This window comes from Acipenser ruthenus, chromosome 7 (genome assembly GCF_902713425.1).
Source record: "Acipenser ruthenus chromosome 7, fAciRut3.2 maternal haplotype, whole genome shotgun sequence".
NCBI classification, from domain to species: Eukaryota; Metazoa; Chordata; class Actinopteri; order Acipenseriformes; family Acipenseridae; genus Acipenser; species Acipenser ruthenus.
Genome location: NC_081195.1, coordinates 52,630,833 through 52,657,003, shown reverse-complemented (window position 1 = coordinate 52,657,003; position 26,171 = coordinate 52,630,833). Strand labels below are relative to the sequence as shown.

Here is a 26,171-nt window from a genome sequence, read left to right as displayed (position 1 = left end):
ATTTGTTGTTATTGGTAATGTATCAGTAGTTTACATGAGATTTTGCTCCACCATGTAACACAACTAGAAAACAAACAAAAAAAAAATATTAGCAGAATTTCAATTTGGAAGAGGATATTGTTGGAGCTCCAATGATGTATGTCCAATTTGTCCAGTTTCCGGGAGACAAACTTTCACACAAACTCTCTCACAGTTGTTACTATAGTTATATATAGTTGCTATAGTTATATATTGCTATAGAAATTTGGCATGTCCGAAAGTGATGTCATTATTAGGTGCACATAAGCCATGTCAAGTGAGATTGCTATAGTGTTATTTGTTGCTGCTGAAATTTGGCATGTTTTAATACATGGTCCAATTGTGATTTCATAGGTGTTATTAGGCAGGGCATAGGCAAACTACAGCGTGCAAACTGTAAGAACTTCACTCACTGACATTTCAACTAAGGCAGTGTATCTCCCTTGTGTTGTGTTCACACAAAATCAAACTGACTGACACTGAACTTATTATTGTCGCACTCACTTCTCGTGCGGCGACACAAGTAAATTCCAAGTCAGTCAGTTTGAGTTTGCTTGAATACAGTAAACCAACTATGTCTCTTTTGGGAGCTGCAAAGCGTAAACATAAGAAACGGGAGGAAAAAAAATGCAAGCCGCAAAGCGGTGCATTAGAAAGATTCTTACAAATAGAACATTCGGCACCGTCATCCTTCTCTGAAAGCCCAGAACCACCGAAAAACCTATCCCTGACCTTGGCAGTAGAGGATTCTCTACCAGCTGAACTATTGGTTGCATGCAACCAACTAGTTGAAACCACTGATGAGGCTGCAACACAACCTTACAGTGCAAACAGAGCCACAGCAACCTATTCTTTTTTTTTTTTTTTCTATAAATTTAGTCGTTGCCAATTAGTTTTTATTGTTTTCTCCCTAATTTGAAATGCCCAATTATTTTTAGGCTCAGCTCACCGCTACCACCCCTGCGCTGACTCGGGAGGGGCGAAGATGAACACACGCTGTCCTCCGAAGCATGTGCCATCAGCCGCCCACTTCTTTACACTCTGCAGACTCACCGTGCAGCCGCCTCAGAGCTACAGCATCGGAGGACAACGCAGCTCTGGGCAGCTTACAGGCAAGCCCGCAGGCGCCCGGCCAGACTACAGGGGTCGCTGGTGCGCGGTGAGCCGAGGACACCCTGGCCGACCTAACCCTCCCTCCCCCCGGACGACGCTCGGCCAATTGAGCACCGTCCCCTGGGAGCTCCCGTCCACGGTCGGCTGTGGAATAGCCTGGACTCGAACCGGCGATGTCCAGGCTATAGAGCGCATCCTGCACTCCAGCGAGTGCTTTTACTGGATGCGCCACTCTAGACCCCCTACAGCAACCTATTCTTGTGATCCTGCTGAGTGGACATTAATCGATGAAAAACTGGGTCACTGTTTTTCGTTAAACGAGCCATGCCGAAACATTGGCGATGTCTCTGCATCATTGCGCAGGTATGGAACTAAAAACCAGTGCCTGACTGAGGAACATTTTTATCGAAGAAAACAAAATAGTGAAGTACTATCGAGAGAACGGTTAGTATGCTCTCTTTCTGCAGGACTTGTCTACTGCTATGTCTGCAAATTGTTTTCTACTAAAGAGTTGTCCTTTACTTCAGGATTCAATGAATGGAAAAATTGTACCAATCGCTTGTAGGAACATGAAAACTCAAGCGACCATTGCAGTGCAGTGGTTGGTCTCACCTCACGCAGCGATACTAAGGCACGTATCGATTGTCATTTAGTTAACCAGTTCAATGCGGAGCGGACATACTAGCTAGATATTTTAAAACATATTGTTGCTATAATACAGTTTCTAGCTAAATGGAGCCTGCCTTTCCATGGTGAAAACAAAATTAATTCATCACTGCAAAACGGAACTTTTCAGTCGCTTTGATCTGCTTCTATTGAAGCATCTAACAAAATATGCAAGTGCTGGCAAAGGCATGCCTAATTACTTGTGACAAATTCATTCAGCTGATGTCTGATAAAGTTCTGAGTTGAATTGTCAGCGAAATAAAAAAATTGCAAGTACTATTGTATTATTGTGGATTCTACTCCCGACCTAGCTCACATCCTCCAGCTTACCTTGATAATCAGGTATGTGCAACAGAATTGCGACCTTATTGGGTGTTTTTTTTAATTCATACCCATTCGTGGCCATAGTGCTGAACATCTGGTGAGAACCATTACATCATTGCTACAAGAATTTGGTACTGATATCGGTGACTGTCGTCGTCAGAGCTATGACAATGCTTGCAACATGTCTGGTAAATATTCTGGGCTTCAGGTAAGGATTAGAGATCAAAACCTTCTTCCTGATGTTCCGTGTTCAACATAGTCACTAAATTTGGTTGGTTCATGTGCTGCAGAATGCTCTTTGAATGCTGTTTCATTTTTCAGCTTTATTCAAAGTCTGTACAACTTATTTTACACTTCAACGCGTCATTGGGCAGTGCTCACATCTCACCTTGTAAAATGTAATAAAGGTCTCACACTGAAAAGTCTTTCTGCACCTAGATGTTCTGCAAGAGCTGATGCAACAAAGGCTTTACGATTTGGCTACAGAGTCATTCAGGATGCTTTGACTGAAATATCTGTTTGTAATGGAAACCCAAAAGCCGCTCAACACGATGCATACTAGTAAAGGGCTGCAAAGGTCATTCTGGACACTGCAGTTATGACTGTAGTGTGGGATGTCTCTTCAGCAAGTGCAAACAGATCTGTGTTCGGTTTTCATTCTGTACAACTCACTTACTGACTTCGTCGACCAGGTCAGGAATGACTTTCAAACCTACGAAACGCTTACAGATACTGAAGGGTACAAAGCAGAATCACAATGGAGTAGGACTAGGAAAATAATGTTTGGGGAATCAGCAACTCCAGAGGTCAAACTTTCTGGGAAGAGAAGCGTTTACTCTTTGTGTGCTCACAAAATAGCGTTTTTCATAATAATTACATGCTGTCATAATTTGGCAATGTTGCCGTTTTGTTCAAGAGACCTTGGGCAAAAGTGAAATTTACTTCAAAAGTTTGATGCATTTTCTGCAAAATTGTACACTGCTCCATTGACTCAATAGAAACAAATTCTCCCAAGTTCCTTTGCGCGCAGTGTGACAGAACACAGCACACAGGAATATCCCCTAGAAAGTGTCCTGAGGGCATCAGATGATTCTTAATGGTTAGGTTTAGGGTTAGGTATTGGGTCTGAGGTTAGGTTTTAGGGCAGGGGTTGCTTAAGGTTAGGGTTGGGGTTGGGTTAGGGACAGGGTGGCTTGATTTTGTAGAGTTGCGAGCTCTGGAAGTGAAAGGTGGGAGTAAATGGCAAATGCCCTCGAATCATCTCATGCCCTCAGGACACTTTCTAGGGGATATTCCTTTAAGCTGAGTGTGGCAAAGTGCCCCGCCCCTGTGTGCATTTGTGTGATCTGTGTTGTATGTTGGATGTTGCGTGTGTTAATGTCGGTGTATAGATTGGTACACGGGATATAAACGGGTCTGTGTTTCACGTGTATTTAAAAAGTGTAGATTTGTATTTAGGCACGAGGAGAGCACAAATCACTTCACGTGCTGGTTAAATGTAATATGTGAGCACGGGGTTGCACAGAATTAATTCACGTGCTGGGATTCAAGTGAATAATTAATTAGTAATTGAATCCCAGCACAATAGTATATATAGACGCACATTTCTTGCACTCAGCTCATCATCACCACCGTCTCTGTCTGTGTATTCCTGTCTGGTCTGACGCCACCCACTCTGGCCGTCTTTGTGACACGTGGTGTCAGAAGTGGGATAGCCGCGCCTCCAAGCGTCAGACCAGGAGGGGTCTGGATTAAAAAAAAAAAAAAAAAAAAAAAAAAAAAAATTACAAATATTGTTTTGGGGGAAAAAAACAAAACAAAAAAAAAATCAATGGCAGAAGACGCCATCAAACTGCGGGGCTGGTTCCTGGAGAATGCTGGGCTGGAGGCCCAGTCTCTGCCCATAGTCGTCCGGGTCCTGTGGATGATGGACAGTGAGAGATGGGAGGCATATCAGCAGGAACACACCCCAAACACCTTGGAGGAGGGTGTGGAGTTTGTCCTCAACTACCTGGAGGCAACCATAAATGGAACAGCAGCCCAGGTAGCAGGACCACCAGCAGAGGAGTACCTGCTGTCCCCATCTCCACCAGCAGAGGGTGAGTACCTGCTGTCCCCATCTCCACCAGCAGAGGGTGAGTACCTGCTGTCCCCATCTCCACCAGCAGAGGGTGAATGCCTGCTGGTTTTGCCTCCACAGCCCAAATGGGAGGAGCCTGAGCATCCACAGCCCAAATGGGAGGAGCCCAAGCGGAAGGAGCCCGAATGTCCTACGCCTGAGTGGGAGGAGCCCGAATGTCCTACGCCTGAGTGGGAGGAGCCCGAACGTCCTACGCCTAAGTGGGAGGAGCCCGAACGTCCTACGCCTGAGTGGGAGGAGCCCGAACGTCCTACGCCTGAGTGGGAGGCGCCCGAACGTCCTACGCCTGAGTGGGGGGAGCTCGAACGTCCACAGCCCAACAGGGAGGAGTCGGGGCGTCCACAGCCCAACAGGGAGGAGTCGGGGCGTCCACAGCCCAACAGGGAGGAGTCGGGGCGTCCACAGCCCAACAGGGAGGAGTCGGGGCGTCCACAGCCCAACAGGGAGGAGTCGGGGCGTCCACAGCCCAACAGGGAGGAGTCGGGGCGTCCACAGCCCAAAAGGGAGGAGTCGGTGCGTCCACAGCCCAAAGGGAGGCAAGTCGGGGCTTCCACAGCCCTGGGACCCAAGCCACCAGCAGGAGCTGCCTCTGCCTCCACCACCTCCAGGAGCAGAGGAGCAGGAGCTGCCTCTGCCTCCGCCACCACCACCGCAAGGAGCAGAGGAGCAGGAGATGCCTCTGCCTCCACCACCTCCAGGAGCAGAGGAGCAGGAGCTGCCTCTGCCTCCGCCACCACCACCGCAAGGAGCAGAGGAGCAGGAGCTGCCTCTGCCTCCGCCACCACCACCGCAAGGAGCAGAGGAGCTGGAGCTGCCTCTGCCTCCACCACCGCCAGGAGCAGAGGAGCTGGAGCTGCCTCTGCCTCCACCACCGCCCGGAGCAGAGGAGCAGGAGCTGCCTCTGCTGCCCGTACCTCCGCAGGGAGTACGGTGGCCGGAGCCCCAGAAAGGGGAGCTGCCGGCCACGAAGAAGGGGGAGGAGGTCTGGAGACCACTTTCCCCAGCAGCAGTTTCGCTGCAGGAGTTCTTGTGGCCGGAGCCCCACAGGAGGGAGCTGCCGGCTACGAAGAAGGGGGAGGTCGGGGGACCACCTGCCCCCGCAGCTTTTTCGCTGCAGGACGGGACCAACAGGCTGTCAGCCGTGCCACTACCGGCAGGGGTGCTGACAGCATTGCCAGCCAAGGGCCCACTGAAGCCTCCCTTCCCAGCCCGAGACTTTGTTCTGGACTGCTGGGTTTTTAAGGGGGGAGGTGGCCGTTGAGGCCATGTGTGCTGCGCACAAGGGGGGGTATATGTGGCAAAGTGCCCCACCCCTGTGTGCATTTGTGTGATCTGTGTTGTATGTTGGATGTTGCGTGTGTTAATGTCGGTGTATACATTGGTACACGGGATATAAACGGGTCTGTGTTTCACGTGTATTTAAAAAGTGTAGATTTTGTAGGAGAGCACAAATCACTTCACGTGCTGGTTAAATGTAATATGTGAGCACGGGGTTGCACAGAATTAATTCACGTGCTGGGATTCAAGTGAATAATTAATTAGTAATTGAATCCCAGCACAATAGTATATATAGACGCACATTTCTTGCACTCAGCTCATCATCACCACCGTCTCTGTCTGTGTATTCCTGTCTGGTCTGACGCCACCCACTCTGGCCGTCTTTGTGACACTGAGTGACAGAACTAAAGGGGGAGTTGAGTATCTTTGTATATAGACTATCTATGGTCTCTGCGTCTCTAACCAACAACCAGCAAAGTAGTTAATGCCTTCCCTGCAGCACGGTAGCTACGACTGCCTGCCCAGTACTGTACAAAATACGTACACATTTCAAAAGTTTCAAATTTTCCCTTCAAATATTTAAATTCTAGATTAAGCTCTACTGCCAAATAAAAAAAAATCCTGTACAGCATTAGATTCCGCTATCGATTAAGTGAGTGCGTCCGTGTTCTTGTTAATGCGGATTTCATAGGGCCCTATATATAGAAATATCACATTTTTTAAACTAGCTAACAATTAACATATGGGTCTCTATTCTCAAAAGTTCGAGAGGGACATTCGAGGAGAATTTATGCAATTGTCAAATGTATTCTCCTATTAGCAATTCTCAAGAAGGGGAATTTGGTTATTCGAGGTTATTCTAACAAAGATTCTCCTGTTTCCGTTTTAAATTCCACTAGGAGAATACACTCAAATAGACATCTCGAATGCTTCATTTACACACCAATGCGCCCCTTTTTGAATTCCCACGTGTGAATCTGATTGTCAAAATTTCAGCACAGTGCGTAATGGATTACGCTTTCTAAATAAGAAATGTAATAACAAATGACTTAGTGATGCTCTAATTATGGCCATATTTAAAACCATTAGCTCTATATATCTATCCAGTGAATTTCTTCATAAAACATTTAGTTTTGAAAGGGGCTTCCGAGTAGCACATCCGGTAAAGGCACTCCGCGTGGAGTGCAGGATGCGCCCTATACCCTGGATGTTGTTGTTTCGAGTCCAGGCTATGCCGCGGCTGACCGTGGATGGGAGTTCCCAGGGGTTGGCACACAAATGGCTGAGCACCGTGTCCTCGGCTCACTGTGCACCAGCGACCCCTGTAGTCTGGCCTGGCGCCTGCGGGCTTGCCTGTAAGCTGCCCAGAGCTGCACTGTCCTCTGATGCTGTAGCTCTGAGGTGGCTGCATGGTGAGTCTGCAGTGTGAAAAGAAGCGGTCAGCTGACAGCACACGCTTCGGAGGACAGCGTAGGGGTGGTAGCGGTGAGCTGAGTCTAAATAATAATTGGATATTCTAAATTGGGAGAAAATAATAAAACAATAATTGGCGACTACTAAATTCATTTTTTTTTAAAAAGATTTAGTTTTGAAAATAAACCTTGTGTATTTTGTCTATCTAATACTGAATCTTTAGAACACTTATTTTATTCCTCATACTAAACAGTTTTGGAATGGAATTCATATTTGCCTGTCTATAAAAACTTCAGAACTACCAAATTTGATGTATGATGGCATTATATGGTATTTTAATACAACCTGTAACAGTGACATTTTATTTATTGTAAATCTTATTATTTTGTTAACATGGTCATGGCCTTTACTCATGACATACAACTTTATGTAAAATCTCTAAAAATGGTAAATTCTAAACTAGCATGTAAGTCACATGATTTGATAACCCAATACCTCCTTGTTTAATGAGGTTTACAATTTCTTCTTGTTATTCTTCTCCTTAACATGTCATTAATGCAACCTGAATGTAATGTATCAACCCCTGGTAATGTCTATTGTATGTTGTGTTCGTTATTCTTATGTTCCTTTCCCATATGTCCCTCATTTGTTCTGTAATTTCTGGATTGTTAAAAAACAAAAAAGTTCAGCACAGTGCGTGAAACTTCTGTCACAATTATTACACTAGGATCGACATAATTGACCATTTCTGATTAAAACCATGCATAATAACTTAAAACCGAAAATTATACATTTTGCAAATTGGTGGCGTGTGAGATATAGAAGCTAATATATTTATACCAGCTATTTGTTCTTATTCATGGGCCCAGAAGTGTATGTTCTTATTCATGGGTGGATGTCTCAAGTGAGATCGTTACTCCCCATAATTGATTCCCATTGAGCCATCCATGACACTGCCAGGTGGCTTGATATCAATGGTGGCAAAGCCCCTCGAGGCTGCTTCTAGTCTCCTCCCATGGTGCAGTGACCTTTTAAAATCATGTATCATCTGCACTCCTTTCTTCTAACTTCACAGAATAACTGTCCCAAAATAGAAGCGCAAGCTCTAGATCCACACTAAACAGCACTCTGCCTACCTCGATGGTTATAGCTACCTTTCTGGTATTCCACTACTCTACTTCCTTCCCAAGCAATTAAGCTGCTTTTCAGAGCCTTGGGACTATTCAGAGAAATATCTCTGATCTCTGATGTCCATGTTCCATAGGTCAAGTCAATAAACTCACAACATTTAATACAGTACATTGACACCTAGCAGGTATGTCAAACTCTACCAGTCTCCATCCTGAACTGCAGCACTCAACACCACTGCATTATGGTTCTTGTAATAACTTTCTGCTTTGCAAGCATAAGGAGAGCTTTGAATAATCCATGTCCTTCCACAAAACAAAAAGGATGCAAGGCACGTGAACCGGCTCTAATACTGTACGTTATTATATGGGACTAAACACTCAATTTAAAAATGTTTGCTCCTGTAAAATTAATGGATCAAAACAGATTCTGTTTGTGAGTGGCCATCACATCTCATTTAAAATGAGTCTAGGACAACAAGCACCACTGACACACAGTTCCATAATAAGTAAGAATTAGGAAGTGTACAGACAGCTATTGCAGCCTTTATCTTGTGAGTCACCAAGTCTCAGTGGTGTTAGTGGTGTATTGTTTTGTCTTTTTTATTTTTGTCAACAACATTTCACAGTATTAAAAACTTAAGGAAACACTTATTTATTTTTCCAGAGAGTGCAGTATAGAAAAAAAACTGTCCTACCCCCTATGTCTTTGCTATATCACTGACTACAGGAAAGAAATTTTCTCTTACTTCATTGTCAATCACTTGTTTGTGTAAATAGGCAGAGATTTTGAAGCAACAGTTTTGCCATCTTTCTGACCAAAATCTACATATTCTGTGCACTTGGTGAAAAAAACTCAAACCTTTGCACTGACTTTTGCAACATCCACCCTTTATCCAGTTTTATGGAATACATTTTGACTGCAGTGTTTGAAAACAAGGGCTTTTTGTCTGTTCAGTAGATAAGGTTCATTTCTTAAAGTTGTGCAATTTGAAGACATATATTTATTTATTTGTAAAACACATTATTTTGGTCCCATATATAGTGTGTAATATCCTGTTAAATAAAAATAAAAATCTACACATATTTTAGGTTCCATGTGATTAAAACTGTATGAATCGGTAGAAAACGGACACCTCTTTATCGCTCTTGAGAAGTTCATTAATCACAGCTCTGTCTTACATCAAGGCTTCTTTTTTTCATACCCTTGGTTGCCAAGCAACCCCCAACCATTTCTGAGAAAGTGTTAAACAACCTAATATCTGGAGAAGCTGCTGGTTGCAGTGCATATTTCTGGTTTTAGTCAAAGAAGCTATTCTAAGAGAAGGATACCAGTACAGGGTTGTAGGATTAAGGAGGGACATTTAAGCCCACACAATCTTCAACTGTATTTTGAATAATATTAATGCTGACTAATGTATTAAATAAGAAATATCCCAATTAAATTATCAAGCTTTAAATAATAAGTCTAACATGCATATTATTTTAATTTTGGTTAATAGGGTTGGAAATTGTGAGGGTTGGGGGGGCCCACAGATATTAGTTGTCCCGGGGCCCAGTTTCTTAATCTGGCTCTATTGCTATTAACTGAGCACTGGACAGAAACTAACTCATTAGGCCTTGAAAGCTGCTGACAACATCGAGGAACAATATACTATACTGTTACTGCATATACTGTATATATAATAATTTACTTATTTGTCAAAGGGAACTAGAGCAGCTGAAGTTAAATGGACCTTCTTAAATATCACGGATTGGAAACTATGTAAACTGGAACAGCAATTGTTTTTGACATTGGCCTCTGGGTATAGCTATTTCCTTGTGTTTCTCTTTTTACAGTCCCTCATTACTAACTCATTACCTACCTATCAAATATTAATGGCTTTTTCAAGAATGACGATGAAAATGAACTGGTTTAGGTTCATATCTGCTCTCCATTACCAGAATGGGTAAGAATTAGGAATTTGACTGATAAACTTTGCAGAATCAGCACAAAACGTCCTTCAATTTTTTACTTAAAATATTCTGTATGAATAATGTTTCTTGAATATCACAGAGCAATAGCAAAGGGATTAAATAATAATAATTATTTGGTGTAAAAACATTATAGGTGTGCTTTTCTATCTATGTCTATTTGTTTAAACGTGTACTTATTTGAGTGAACATTTACTTATACACTCCTATCAATTTAAATGTCAAATAAAATCAAAAAAGTTTTGAATTATGTTGCATTTATCTTACTTTTGCAGCAAGTATGGTAAAACATGTAATAATACTAATACAATATAAAAGTTAATATTCCACAGGTATTAGTATTATTACAGTATAAAGGTCAATCTGTATCTCACCCTATTGGAAAATAACAGATATTCTGAGTGACTAATCTTGATAATTGTGTGTGCTAATTTGTAAAAGCTACTGCTGTCCCATATTTATTTCCATTTGACCAGACGCAACACACAAAGTTGTTAATAATTCAGAGAGACTGACCCAGGTCACTAGGTGCAGATTTCAAGCCCTATATTTAACACATGATTAAAAAACACGAAGAGTCCACTCAACACCTCAGCACAGATCTGTGAGGTTGATTGTAATGTGTGATGCAAGGTGCACAGTCTTTTGCATGGTCTCACAGGATACCTTAAAAGACTGAAGAGCACAGTTAATGTGATGCATTGAGATTAGAGACATTTTCCTCTCCGCAGACTACAAATTAAGCTGCGTCTCAAGTTATATTCAATTAATCAGCTGTAAACAGGCTAACTCCATATTTATATATGCAAATTTTACACAACCCATTCACTGTCTTTTGTCGTTTATAGTCTTTCACAATGTCTACATATTTCAAGATGCTGGCTTGCTTAAATCCTCCACTTGTTATACTAACAATTATAAACACTTGCAATATGTACTGTTATTTCTGCTGGAGAGGAGCACAGGGGTTCTCGAAGTTGATGAAATTATATTCAATATATAAGCCTGGCAAAATAAATACTGCAAGTTGAATGTGTCCCTCGGCACATGCAATGAACACAGCATATCAGAATCCAAACAGCCTGTTTTACTATTTTGAATTGACACCTTTGAAGGCAATTGATCTTGGAAGTTAAATTGGGCAATAATTGGCAGAAAATAGTCTTAAGCCTTCCACCAACAATATTACACCACTTACTGTGATGAATTTAGCTCCTTGGATCTATTTAAATTATTGGACTGAATTTTCTCACTGCCGCCACTGTTACACATTGATAAACTAGGACCTTATGTTTATTCCAATTTCTTCCAGAAATTCAACTGCAATGTAAATTTGCTATTAAGATGTGATGTCCCCCATCCTCAAAGAATCTATTTCTTTCCCAGTCATTTACACTATTGTATTTAAATATCATGTAGCTGTATAACTGCTTGTACCTCATTCTTGTTTGGTTATTAAAACAGATAGAAGCAGTGTCATGGGAGGTGTACAGTTACTTAAATCTCAGGAAAGTTAGACACCAGCTATAAAAAGACATTATCGCCGGTTCAAGTCCAGGCTATTCCTTTGCCGACCGAGGACAGGAGCTCCCAGGGGGCGGCGTACAATTGGCCGAGCGCTGCCTGGGGGGATGGAGGGTGTCCTCAGCTCACCGTGCACCAGAGACCCCTGTGGTCTGGCTGGGCGCTTGCGGGCTTGCCTGTAAGCTGCCCAGGGCTGCATTGTCCTCCAACGCTGTAGCTCTGTGTGGCTGCATGGTGAGTCTGCAGTGTGTAAAAAAGTGGGTTGCTAATGGCACACGCTTCAGAGGACAGCGTGTGTTCGTCTTCACCCCTCCCAAGTCAGCACAGGGGTGGTAGCGGTGAGCTGAGCTAAACAAAATAATTGGACACTACTAAATTGGGGAGAAAATAATAAAAAACTAATTGGCGACTACTAAATAAAAGACTAAAAAGATTATATCAGGATCTAGCTACAAGCCTCAGCAGTGATGGTGGAAGGGTTGTGGATGTGTTATCTGTATACTGAAGTCAGCTAGGCTGGTGACATTCACAATGTGATTTAATACTAATACCAGTGTGTTGATTTTCCATAAGAATATAAGAACATAAGAAAGGTTACAAACGAGAGGAGGCCATTTGGCCCATCTTGCTCGTTTGGTTGTTAGTCCCAGAATCTCACCAAGCAGCTTCTTGAAGGATCCCAGGGTGTCAGCTTCAACAACATTACTGGGGAGTTGGTTCCAGACCCTCACAATTCTCTGTGTAAAAATATTTTCTGTTTTGAATGCCCCTTTATCTAATCTCCATTTGTGACCCATGGTCCTTGTTTCTTTTTTCAGGTTGAAAAAGTCCCCTGGGTCGACATTATCAATACCTTTTAGAATTTTTAATGCTTGAATCAGATAGCTGCGTAGTCCTCTTTGTACAAGACTGAATAGATTCAATTCTTTTAGCCTGTCTGCATATGACATGCCTTTTAAACCAGAAGTAATTCTGGTCATTCTTCTTTGCACTCTTTCTGGAGCAGCAATATCCTTTTTGTAGCAAGGTGACCAGAACGGAACACAGTATTATAGATGAGGTCTTACTAATACATTGTAAAGTGATTTAAATTCAACACTTTTTACTATATATCTGCGCATTTGTGGAGGCTGTGTGGTCCAGTGGTTAAAGAAAAGGGCTTGTAACCAGGAGGTCCCCGGTTCAAATCCCACCTCAGCCACTGACTCAGTGTGTGACCCTGAGCAAGTCACTTAACCTCCTTGTGCTCCATCTTTCAGGTGAGACGTAATTGTAAGTGACTCTGTAGCTGATGCATAGTTCACACACACAGCAATGTGGAGTAGTGGTTAGGGCTCTGGACTCTTGAACGGAGGGTTGTGGGTTCAATCCCTGGTAGGGGACATTGCTGCTGTACCCTTGAGCAAGGTACTTTACCTAGATTGCTCCAGTAAAAACCCAACTGTATAAATGGGTAATTATATGTAAAAATAATGTGTAAAAAAAATAATATGATATCTTGTAAGAATTGTAAGTCGCCCTGGATAAGGGTGTCTGCTAAGAAATAAATAATAATAATAAAGGCGTCTGCTAAATAAACAAATAATAATAATTTTATTGGCCTTTTTATAGCTTCCCCACGTTGCCTAGATGAAGACATTTGAGTAAACATAAACTCCTAGATCTCCCATATGGTATTTATAATGCACATTTTTATTGCCTGCGTGCAGTACCTTACGCTTTTCTATATTAAATGACATTTGCCATGTGTCTGCCCAGTTCTGAATGCTGTCTAGATCATTTTGAATGACCTTTGCTGCTGCAACTGTGTTTGCCACTCCTCCTATTTTTGTGTCATCTGCAAATTTAACAGTCATTAATGTAAATTAGGAAGAGCAGAGGACTTACTACTGATCCCTGTGGTACTCCACTGGTTACCTCGCTCCATTTTGAGGTTTCTCCTCTAATCAGTACTTTCTGTTTTCTACATGTTAACCATTCCCTAATCCATGTGCATGCATTCCCTTGATGCAGGACTTTGTCAAAAGCTTTCTGGAAATCTAAACAAACCATGTCATATGCTTTGCAATTATCCATTGTCGATGTTGCATCCTCAAAAGAATCAAGTAGGTTAGTTAGACACGATTATTTTTAGGGTCAGCTCACCGATACCACCCCCGTGCTGACTCGGGAGTGGCGAAGACAAACACACGCTGTCTTCCGAAGCGTGCGCCGCCAGCCGACCGCTTCTTTTCACACTGCAGACTCACCATACAGCCACCTCGGAGCTACAGCGTCGGAGGACAACGCAGTTCCGGGCAGCTTACAGGCAAGCCCGCAGGCACCGGGCCAGACTACATGGGTCGCTGGTGTGCAGTGAGCCTTGAGCCGAGGACACCCTGGCCAACCTAAGCCCTCCGCTTATACTAAAGTTATTTAAAACTGGATAGGAACAGGTCGACATGTGGGGCATGTGGTCCATATCCCTTGTTGTAAAAACTTGTGAAAATAATCATTTAATATATTTGCTATTTTTATCTCTTCATCTATGATGTTGCTATTTGTATCTCTTAGACATTTTACTTCCTCCTTGAATGTTCTTCTGTTGTTATAATATTGGAAAAACTTTTTGGAATTGGTTCTAGCCTCCTTGGCAATGTTCATTTCTATCTGTCTCTTGGCCTTTCTAACTTCCTTATTGACTTGCACTTGCAGTTTGAAGTACTCTTTCTGTGTACTTTGTTCTTCGTCCCTTTTAAACACTCTATAAAGTGCCTTTTTTCTCTGAATATTTTATTTAATTGATCTATTAAACCATTTTGTCCGTTTTATTTTACATTTTGATTTGTCTACTTTTGGGATGTATTTGCTTTGCGCCTCTAGTACTACATTTTTTTAAAAATAGCCATCCTTTCTCTGTGGATGTTTTCTTTATTGGAAAATATTGAGAAACCTTTTTGGAATTGGTTTCAGCCTCCTTGGCAATGTTCATTTTTATCTGTCTCTTGGCCTTTCTGACTTCCTTATTGACTTGCGCTTGCAGTTTCAAGTACTCTTTCTGTGTACTTTGTTCTTGGTCCCTTTTAAATGCTCTGTAAAGTGCATTTTTTCTCTGAATATTTTTTTTTAATTGATCTATTAAACCATTTTGGCCATTTTGTTTTAGATTTTGATTTGTCTACTTTTGCGATGTATTTCCTTTGCACCTCTAGTACTACTTTTTTTTAAAATTGCCACCCTTTTTTCTGTGGATGTTTTCTCTATTTTACTCCAATCTACTTCTGTTAGTCTCTATTTCATTCCTTCATAGTTTGCCTTTTTTAAATTGTAAACCTTAGCTTTAGTCGTTACTTTGGGGGTTTTAAAAAGCACTTCAAATGAGACCATGTTGTGATCTGAGTTTGCCAGTGGTTCTCTGACCTCTGTTTTTGTTATTCTGTCTTTGTTATTTGAAAAGACTAAATCTAGGCATGCCCCCCCTCTAGTTGGTGCCTTGACAAATTGCATTAGGAAGCAGTCATTTGTCATTTCTACCATTTCAATTTCGTCTGTCGTGCTCCCCTTTGGGTTTTCCCATTTTATATGGGGAAAGTTTAAATCCTCCATTAGTTTGGCTTCTCCTTTGCTACTCGCATTTCTAATGTCATTGTATAACATAGTATTTTGCTCAGTATCTGAATTTGGTTGTGTCACAAATGGCTGAGTTAGGTGGAGGTGTAAAATAATAGACAATGGTGTGGTTTTCCAAAGTTTTCTTTCTTTTCCTTTATTATTTTTTAATTAGTGCTGATCCATTTATGGTCTTTCAGAAAATAAAACCTAACTCCTGCCTACCGACAATGGTATCCAGGATGGGACAATAAACAAAAGAAAATGTCCAAACAAAGGAGATACGCTAACTGAAAGGTTGAAAGTTCAAAAAACACAATAAAACAAAGTAAAATTATCCAGGCTCTGGGTGGCTGTTCTGGCCTTTCTGGCCAGTTTGGTGTCTGGCCTCCTGGTTAGTTGTCTCCCTTCTACAGCAGTTTGTTTAAGTCTGCCGAAAAATCACAGTTAGCATTTATTTTACAAAAAATCCATCAGCACCTCTTCCGTACTTCTGTGTAGTTTCAAGGACAAGCCTCGACTGCTACAACACGGCCCCCTTTATGTGCCGTGGAATGCCCCCTAATCAGCGGAACACTAATCAGCGATTGCCGTTTTACTTGCCTCCCAATTCTGGGACTTTGCAGCACATTCTGTGTTGTTGCCCTCAACAAAGATGGCGACCGTCCTTTTGCGACTTCCGCCCCTAAGACAGAACTGCCGTGTCACGCAATCCCTGTTGGGGCCTTCCAGGCTGGCTCACAGCCCCTTGGTGGCTGGGAGGGTGGATTACAGCATGAGATCGCTTTACCTTGTCACTGGTGGTCAATAGCATGCCCCTATTATTATGCCCATTGAATTTTTGTCCATTATTCTGACCCATATTGATTCTGAATTGTTTTTTTCTTCCAGATTTAACACCTGGGCTTCAAGACTATTTTTGATGTATAGCGCTACCCCTCTGCCTCTTCTGTCCTGCCTGTCTTTCCTATACAGTGTATACCTACTAATATTATATTCGTCTCCATCATTTTAGGGTAAAACTGAAATAAATTTAATTTGAAAATAAAAAACTACTGTGTACATTTGTTAATACAAACTGAACTGTGTCACAGTCAACATTGTCTGTCTCAAGAAGTCAGAGCAATCTATATTTGCACCGTAGAAGAAAATCTCTCGTCGCAATGATTTGCAATTTTCTTTATTCTTTATTTTTTTAAGCTTATTTCATATCTGAAATTAAAAATATATATATTATTGTCTACTCTTGTAATTACACTGTATGACTGTAAAATTACCATCCCCTACATAGTTACTACTGTGAAATGACCAGCCATTACGTAGGTACTACTGTAAAATGACTAGCCCCTACATAGAAAATGCGTAGTTAATTTAAATTTATTTAGAACACATAGGTGTTTAATGCATTGTGATTGGTCCAAATCAATACATGTACTAAATATTTGAAAGCGTACTAAATAACTATGGATAATTGGCTTTTTTTTTTACACCAATCACAGAATTTATTTTGAACTCCCTTGTGTAGCTTTCTATGACAATTCCTTTCTTTTCAAATGCCGACTTACCCTGCTAGAAAAGTTGGCTTGCTACTGATGACTAATGGACTAGCTGCAAGTTACATTCGGTGTCCTGAGTGTAGATTGCAAAGCAGAGAGATGAATGAACAACAGAGGGGGCTCTTGCTATAGAAAAATGTTGCACATTACATGCTGCTGTTGTATATCACTGCGTAAAGGAGGGTGTCAGTTAAATCCCCATGTGTGTTCTGATGTGATGCCCTTAAGATTTCATTTAAAAAATGGTTAAACAATGTCCTAAAACCATTTAAGTATAATCCATAAGAAAATATAACATAGGTTAGGACCAGCAAATGCCAACTCAACCAGTATCAGAGAAGGTCATGTGTGACAATCTCAGATTTCTTTAAAAACTACCAAATTACTACACCATCCTTCTAGATATTCCCACATTTCACTTTTCTAGTTACCAGGAATACCAAGCTTGCACTCTGGCTAATTTTATGGTTAGTCGAGTCACCTTTGACATTTTATTTTTTCTCAGGTTAGGGTGCAACAATTAAAAAAGCAACCTGGATATATTTCACAGAGCAATGTATATTTCTAATCATCGAACCTTGCGAAGTACAGAGCTTGTTGATAGTAAAGGTTTATAAAGTACTGTAGTGCTCTGTGTCAATAGAATTGATAAACATCCACAGGCAAATATTTGTATCTTGGGAAAGAGTGGTGTCAACTTTGTAGAGAATAACAACATTATCTACTATCCAACAATGGTAACTGCACTTCTGTAAAGAAACTGAATCAACGATTAGCACAAGATGGGATATATTAAAAGTGAATGGAAAAAAGTAATGATCTTTATCACAAATACTGTCACATGAGTACTGTGCGAAGAAAGATTTTTAACCATGGACTGTGATGGACTGGTACAAAAATATAATATACAGCAACACATTGCAGACAAATTGCTATTATTTCTGAATTTGGTTGGAACTGTTAATTCAAGTAAACATGATTTATGGGTGATGTGGGTTTAATGAAGTGCCACCCACCATCCAGTTAATTCTCGCTGTAATTAATTTGATTGCCACTGCTATAGTATGGTGCTGTTGCTCATGACTTATATAACAAGGTGGAAGCTGGAAGAAAACCTGAGACCCTGCACACTGCAAGTGAGCCTCTTAACCGCTATGCAAAAGAGCCAGACTTATCTGCGTTTATGGTTATAGAGCTTTTAACCTCATCTCATGTCACCGACGAGACAGAATCTGTAACGGCAGTGTGTCACACAACACTGATCATTACACTTGCATTTAATTTATTAACATTTAGAGAAATAGTTATTTTTAAAATAATGTCTTGTATTTAAGTTTACACCAATCAAATCATGTTTAAAGGACAAAAAGTGAATAGTAAATGGTACAGAGAAAGCAACCTATTTTCTATGTCTCAGATGTATGAAAGATTTTATTTTTTCAGCTTCATATTAGGATCTATTCAGTTTTTCTCATGCTTTGTCTGCATGATTTCCTTGTTGACATACAAGGCTCATGTAGGCTGCTAGGACATACAGGTTTAATTATTACATGTGTAATAGTCATCAATTCCCTTAATGGGGATTTCATCACTAGTGTGGGTTCGCTGTATGAAGAGGCTAATCCTTAGCTTTAAAATGTACTGATCTAGTTCTAAATAATGAAAGTATTGTAATCCTCTAGAAACCAAAATAAAGAAAAGATGTTCGCAGTGAATATATATATATATATATATATATATATATATATATATATATATATATATATATATATATATATATATATATATATAATATAGGGCTACAATTCTTGATACATGTATTTATATTTTTTATTCCTTAGCAACCATACATAATGATGATAGTTTCTCATTGGGTCTGGACTATTCACATGACCCCCACCCACCACTCATCCACATACACAGGAGAGAAGGTTTGTGTTGTGTGGGAAGTTGTGGAGTGGAAGCTTGATTAGGACGGGTTTGATAATTTAGCACCAGTAGGCTGTCTGGTGCTAAACTTTTAAAACAGTTTAGCACTAATTGTAGCACCCCTGAATACTGAATTTTAACCAGGTAAAGTATGGAGTAAAGGATGATTGCTGAAGCTTACGGAGCAACTAGCCGTTAGTCTGACTTTGTTTTACCATCCATTACAAAAGCTGAACCATATTTTTTTTTAAAAAACAGAACAGTGGGATTTGTGTCTTAGAGTTTAATTAAGTAATAGGTTTTGATTTAGTCAGGGTGTGTGTAGGATGGCTCTTATTGTATAAAATATATGTTCTTGTGCAGTTTGGGCTGCTCAAACTGTGTGGAACTATCTTTTAATAATGGGAGATACCCAAGACACAGCATACAGTATTTACATGTATAGGACCTATAATTACATCATGCCAAAAAAAAGTCTTATTGCACGGTTTTGACATAAACCAGTCATATTGCATGTCAACAGGATGCACTATTACTATACTGTACAGTGTAACAGTGTCAAATACAAAAATTACAAATGGCCTGCTAAATTACAAGAAATAAAATCACGATTCTATGATATTTCGCAGTGGAACCCCTGGATACAATTTTTTTACTTGTAATTCACTGCAGACTATATATTATTCTAGATTTATGAATCATAAAAATGAAGATTCTACACAGGAACTATAATAAACATAGATATAGTTTTTGCTCCAAAGAGCCAACTTCCCAATGTTTTGGTATGTTTAACAAACCTTTCTCAAAGGAAACATACTTATTAACTTTTGATGCCATGGCAACTGCACTCACTTACTTTTTTTTTTAAATCAATGAATGTGTTTGTGATTTATCACATAGTTAATGATGTAAGATCTACTATTACTTTATATATATATATATATATATATATATATATATATATATATATATATATATATATATATATATATATATATATATATATATATATATATTACTGACCATACATTTTTTATGGGATCTGGTTTATTACAATTACATGTCTGGCCTTGTCCCTGTAGAGTCAAGTCGAGTCTTTTCCAACCTGAGATAGTGGAGCATGAGCAGTTCATAAATAGGATTTAAGATGAATGCCTGTTTCCTAGCAACTATAGCTCTTTTCATTGGTGGACTTCGGAGTGCTCATCAACTTAAAATACATTTAGAGCCTGCCTTTTGATTTTTACAAGTTTTCTATGTGACCGCAATACCTTCCACACACTGAAAACCTTAAAAGGCGATATTACAGTACACACTTTTAAATAATACTGCACATGGAGTCGCTCACATGTGACAGACAGTAAACAGCAAAGACAGCCTGCAACGCAAGAGAGGCAGGCTGTGAAAAAAGCACAGAAAGTACAAGAAGAGCTAGAATGGAGCTGCTGATTCCAGGAAAGCTCCAAGCCAGCTTTCAGCACGAATGCAGGGGAACTGCAGTCGACTCTGAAAAGCTCTTTCAAAATCCGCTCAGTTGTAAACACAGATGTCATACCTTACCATCTTGAGAGGCAAAAAGAGAAATGGCTTCCGTGGGCTGACTATTTGGACCCCTCGGTAGGTGGGACGGGGGACGTCACCCCAGGAAGGGGCCTATTGGCAGCTCTGATATAAAGAGCTCAGTAATACCTACCAATAAGCAGGCATCTCCCATAAGTATGTTGGTGGTCATCTTCGAATTGAAAGGGAGCATCAGAACCACAGAAACTGAATTAAGATTGGTTAAGTAACCATGTTCATAACTACCATATTTTTGCTCTCAGCCAGCAAAACACAACTTATAGAATCAGTACACCTAATATTAACACCCATGTTAATATCTATAGTGAATATTAAAAACATAACCATTGGGACACATTTGCTGTCATAGGTAGGTAACATTTATCTTCTTCTAAACAGAGGAGTCTTATAATGAGAGGCCAGAGAAGCCTGAGGTGGAGGAGCTGACTGCGGTGGAAACAAAGGTAAAGGTAGAGGAGCAGAAGACTGGGGGACAGGAAAGTGAGGAGCTGATGTCAGATGAACAGGAGCTTGAGGAGTTGAGGTCCCAGGTCATACAGCTGCTCATCGAGCTGGAGGAGACACGGGAACTCTCCCAGAGACATGAGGAGGGCTTCCTGGAGTTACAAGGTAAGGAAGAGTTAAAACTGAGAAAACGAGCTTATATATATATATATATATATATATATATATATATATATATATATATATATATATAACAATGTAAACTAGTCCTTAAATTGATTGGTCTGGGTTGAAATGTACCAATATTATGCTTTTTGGCCACATCTGCCCAACAGCCATGGTATTCTAATTTATGTTTAGTCATAAAAGTGTTCTAGAGTCCACCCTGCCCCCATGCTTACAAACAAACTGACACAAGCTTTCCAAGAGGATATGAGTATAACAGGTTTCCTGCTGCTTCAGTGAGTAGTTTGTGAGAAAAAAAAAACCCAAAACATTCCAATTAACTGAAAAGCTGTGGGGATCCAATAAACCATCCACTTTAATTTACCATGAAAATCATTTTCCACAAACGGCAGCAGACAAATTCACATGTCATGCTCTATATAAAGAAACAAGCAAAAAAACAAAAAGCAAAACAAAGCTTTTCTATACTGTTGTTGACATCTCCAAAGACCAATAATACAGCACACAGATCTGGGTAGCAGATTGGGGTTTACTCACTTGGATTTTTGCATGGCAGTTGGAACAAGTCATAATGTTCCTCCTTCATTCATGTACACCACATCACATAAAACAGGTAAATACAAAAAAGATGCTGTGTTTTTATTGAATCTAGCACTTCATCTTTGGCTTTGCAATGTATGGTATATATTTCACCTCTAACCCAGCACCCTTATTAAACCCCAAACAGGTCTGTTAGAGGATGAGCGCATGGCAAGTGCCCATCAGGCTGAGACCTTCACTAAGCAGATACAGAGGTTACAAGGTAACTTGAGCTTTACTGTCTTATATAAATACCAGTACCGTTTCAAACAGAACCAGCAGAAATAAATGACATTGCAGAGTCACTTACAATTACGTCTCACCCGAAAGACAGAGCACAAGGAGGTTAAGTGACTTGCTTAGGATCACACAATGAGTCAGTGGCTAAGGTGAGATTTGAACCAGGGACCTCCTGGTTACAAGTGCTTTTCTTTAACCACTGGACCACATAGCCTCCTCTAATGTGTTGTTTAAATTAAGATCAGCAAATCAGATTATTTATATTTTAGGATATACTTTTTTTAGACAGCGCTAACCTTATAGCAGCTTTTAAAAAGTACCAAATAACAAAACCAACTACGCTGATAAAGATAACTGATTTTTTGTAGTGTCACCATTAAATAATGCATTTATTTTCATAGTTAGTTTGTGTTTTTTGGTACATAAAACCCATAATTAAAATTGAATTCAAGGGTAGGTTGAAACACAAATCTTACTGATTCCTGCGTATTCAATGCTTTTTTTTGTGTGGAATGTTTTCAGTCTTAAAAGGTAAAACTAAAAGATAAAAAAAATCAAATAAATCAAATACAAATTCATCAGCTGTAGAATTATCCCTCAAGAAGAGTTCCATTCAGATCCGTTTTGGTTTACATTCTGCAGGTTATTTTAACATACGTTAGTGTTTCACCATCCTCTATAACCACCAGCAGTAACTGTTATTGCATCTGCTCCATATTGCACTGCATACCATGGGAGGTGGCAGTCCCTCCCTGTAAGATGAAAGACATTTATAATTTACACCCAGTCTGAGCAGTTGTGCAGTCGGCTTTTCAAAATGTCTGCAAGAGCACCTTTTTTAGGCAGCCAGGCCTCAGCAAAGTAGATATTAATTGTTTTTACTGGCTGGGTGTCATTATCCTTGTTTAAGAATAGCTTCCTCACATGTAAACAGCTGACTGACTGAATGACTGTTTCACCAGTATGTTGTTGTGACACAGCCTGGGTCATCGCCACTTAACCCTTTCAAACCCTTGTGTATTAAGACAACAAGGAACATCTCCATCAGTTGCTACCCTGAGAGTTTGCAGTGACATGTGACAGTTATTATGTAGCACTGCTGACCTGTCCATACATGATAAATGAGTGTGTCATGAATTTAGTTTACTTCATATGAATACTATTTGAAATACATTGTTTGTTCTTACGTATTTACATCTGAATTAGATGCTATAATGAAGTCCCCCTGTAGCTGACTGGGTTGAGTAATATAAAGCCGCAAAGGCCAGCTCTTTTGCCATTACAGACATTGTGCTGGTGTCTGAATCAGGGTTCAGTCCTCAGTTGCTGGGTCAGTAAAACGTTAAGGGCACTGATGTACCTTTCAAGTAATTCCTTACATAACACTCATCATACAATGTTACTGCTGGGATGCTCAACAGACAAACTACTTAGGAAGACATTTATTGAAATTGAGAGAGACGCTGTAACAATAAGCTGTTGGAATATAGATCTGACATTAATTTTGGTTTTCCACACATAAGGTGTAAAAACAACTCTGCCATCTGTGTTCTAATTAAATGCAAACTAAACAGCACTCTTTGAATGTGCTTGTTTGACATTCTGTGACAGAGTTTGTAAACAGAGAGAATAGAAATGTCTCAGTTGGGTGGATCATAGCAAATGTGAGGCTTGCATATGCATATTAGAATGGTTTTGTTCTGTCATTCACCAAGGTGCAAACACAGTACATTGTATTTAGTACAGGAGATCCCATCCAATCAGTGACTAGCTGGAACCAACTCAATCTGTATCAACAATTGCATGGAAAGTCATTTGACAAAACTGATGTAGTAGGAGGGTGTATGGAAGAGCTTTAACCTCTCGTCCTATTATACTGATGTATTCTGGGAATGTATAATGTACGTTTAGAAAAAAAGTAAATACATTTTAGGTAAATTTCTATCCCTGCATTTTAGTATTCTATAGAGTTAACTCGTTTACAAGGAATTTAACCCATCGCTAATCGGTCATGCTTGATATAACCAGTGTGTGTCTTATACACAGGATTCATGTTCTATTGTAAAGATTATACGGTAGTCTGTTACTACACAGGACTGCCTGTAAAATAACACAAAGAGTCGAGTCACCTGGTGCTTTAAGGGCAACCTGTAAACATATCATTCTCATTTTAAAGTATGACATTTTAAAGTATGGGGCTCTAGAATGTTCTTCCTCCCTGTCTCTGCTCAGCCCAGCTGCGGTCAGTGCAGGAAGAGATAGACAGCCTGGAGGAGGAGAAGGAGAGCGAGCTGTCCGAGGCACAGGAGGAGCTGCGGGTGGCGCAGGAGGAGGTCCTGGTGCTGCAGCAGGCAGCAGAGGAGGCGGCGGCAGAGCGGGAGAACGACATCGCCAGCCTGCAGGAGGAGCTGTGCCGCCTGCGCGCCGAGCTGCAGAGACTGCACGCCACCAGGCAGGAGTACGAGCTGGAGATCACCAGCCTGCGGGCAGAGATCCGCATGAAGAGCCAGGGCAGCGCCCACGACAGAGAGGAGGGGGAGCCGCTGCAAGGTGAGCAGATACAGCACACTGTACATCAAACGCCGACATCCCCAGCAGGCTGGCTCTTTTTTTATTTATTTTTTTATTTTCTATGCATAAAGAGACATTAGTCACTGCCACACTTTGCTATGCTGCTTGGTGGCAACTGAACACAAGTGCACTTGGCTTTCACATTGAATTATTTTGGGATAAATAAATGACAGTAGAATCCCCTCTCAATCAAGTCAAGACCACCATTTTAAGTGAACTATACTCCTCTTGTTTTATGCAAATTCTGATCTTCACATCCTACTACCAGTATCTATCCCACAGTTCTTAAATTACATACAAATCTAAAATGCCCGACTGAAACTAACCAAAATCTATAAACGTGTAATTCTATAGGAGGTTCTAACACAGGAGTGTCCAACTCCAGGTTTAACAGGTAAAATTATTTAATTGACTAGTTCAGGGTCTGTATGGAGGTTTAATTGGTTCAATTAAACAGTTTGGAAAAGGAAATAAAGACCAGGACTAGAAGGGCCAACTTTGGCCACCCCTGTTCTAACAGTTTGTACTTATGTACTGTATACAAAATATAACACTACTTAAACAAATACATATACATTAATATCAATACATGCAACTTTGTCAGGATTGCCACAGACTCTCTCAGGTTACTTGTATTTAATGGTAAACACATAGTGAGTCTCATTTTGTAAGGGGCACCTATTCTGTTGCACCAGGTTAAGGCTCTCTCAGGCCAGATGTACTAAGCAAAAACTGTTTTTGTGAAATTAAAAAATGGAATATATACATGTACTATAATTCTCCTACAGGCACCAAAGTTATTTCTTACTAGTTCTGATGGATGTGATTTCCCATCCCCGTATGTCCATAATCACCATTGTATAAGTAGTCTATCTGTATACTGTACAACATATGATAACATGTAAAAGTAGTTACAGTAGTGACAGACAGTTAGGCAGTCTTTGGTATGCCAGGGTGATATCAGTAGTATGACACTGAACTATCATATCCCAAAACAACTTGACACAGTTCTACCTCAAAAATGTTAATGCACACTAGAAAAACAAATCATGCAAATGGAATGTATGTGTTTTGTTTGTGAATACGTGATTTCGATATTGTTGTCAACATTTTGAAACCTATAATTAGGATGGAGTTCTTGCTCTTGAGAGTTTGTCCTCATAAATTACATTAGAGTAGTGAGCATGGACTGTAAGTTTGTTTTGCATAATGTAGGCACTTCATATTTCCTGTCACCTACTTCAGAGGAAACAGCTGGTAAAGGAGCATGGAATGGAATGCTCCCAAATGTATAGAGAGCTAAGAAGAGCTAACAAGAGAATTACAGGACAGTAGGCTAATGTCATTAGTCTAAATTAAATCTGAACTGTAGTGTATAAAAAGACACTATTTCACCACAGTTCAGTGTCGATAGACAAGATGATAATTCCACTTAGTTTCTGTGGAATTAAAAACAGAGCACTCTACACTGCAAACCCTTGGACAGGCAACATGTATAGGGGCGTGCACAAGCTGGGCAAAGCGGTGCAACCCCTCCATGATCCACCAAATATGTGTTTTGATAATTAATCACAGTGATTAAACTGTATATCACTGCCAACAGCTGTCCGCAAGGAACCTTTTGCACACACCTCTCCTTTAGACTGATTAGCACGCTTGCCGCTTCTGACTCTTTTCTTGCACACAGACCTCTGAACCACAGGAAAAATGTCCTCTTAATTTGTTTTTGGTATTAGAATGATGATGCAGAGGCACTTTGACATTAAAACATGCATCTGCTTAGCACACATAAATGTCTCTAAGATCTTCTGAGACATATATATTGTTCAACAGTAAAAGTGAAATATGATGAACATAGAAAAGTGACATGATATCTAAACTGTAACAAACAAGATCATTAGGTGGATGATGATGACAGTT

The 26,171-nt window shown here is 40.4% G+C and overlaps 1 protein-coding gene across 4 annotated transcripts in view; it reads left to right on the top strand.

Annotated features, from left to right (window-relative positions):
• LOC117414883 (coiled-coil domain-containing protein 136-like) overlaps positions 1-26,171 on the top strand; it is a 45,797-nt gene that overhangs the window by 6,558 nt on the left and 13,068 nt on the right. For all 4 annotated transcript variants that reach the window (XM_034024719.3, XM_034024721.3, XM_059027268.1 and 1 more), the window contains 3 exons: positions 20,610-20,840; positions 21,589-21,663; positions 23,913-24,230. In XM_034024719.3, the coding sequence (XP_033880610.2) occupies positions 20,610-20,840; positions 21,589-21,663; positions 23,913-24,230 (624 nt within the window). The remainder of the gene's footprint in view (positions 1-20,609; positions 20,841-21,588; positions 21,664-23,912; positions 24,231-26,171) is intronic.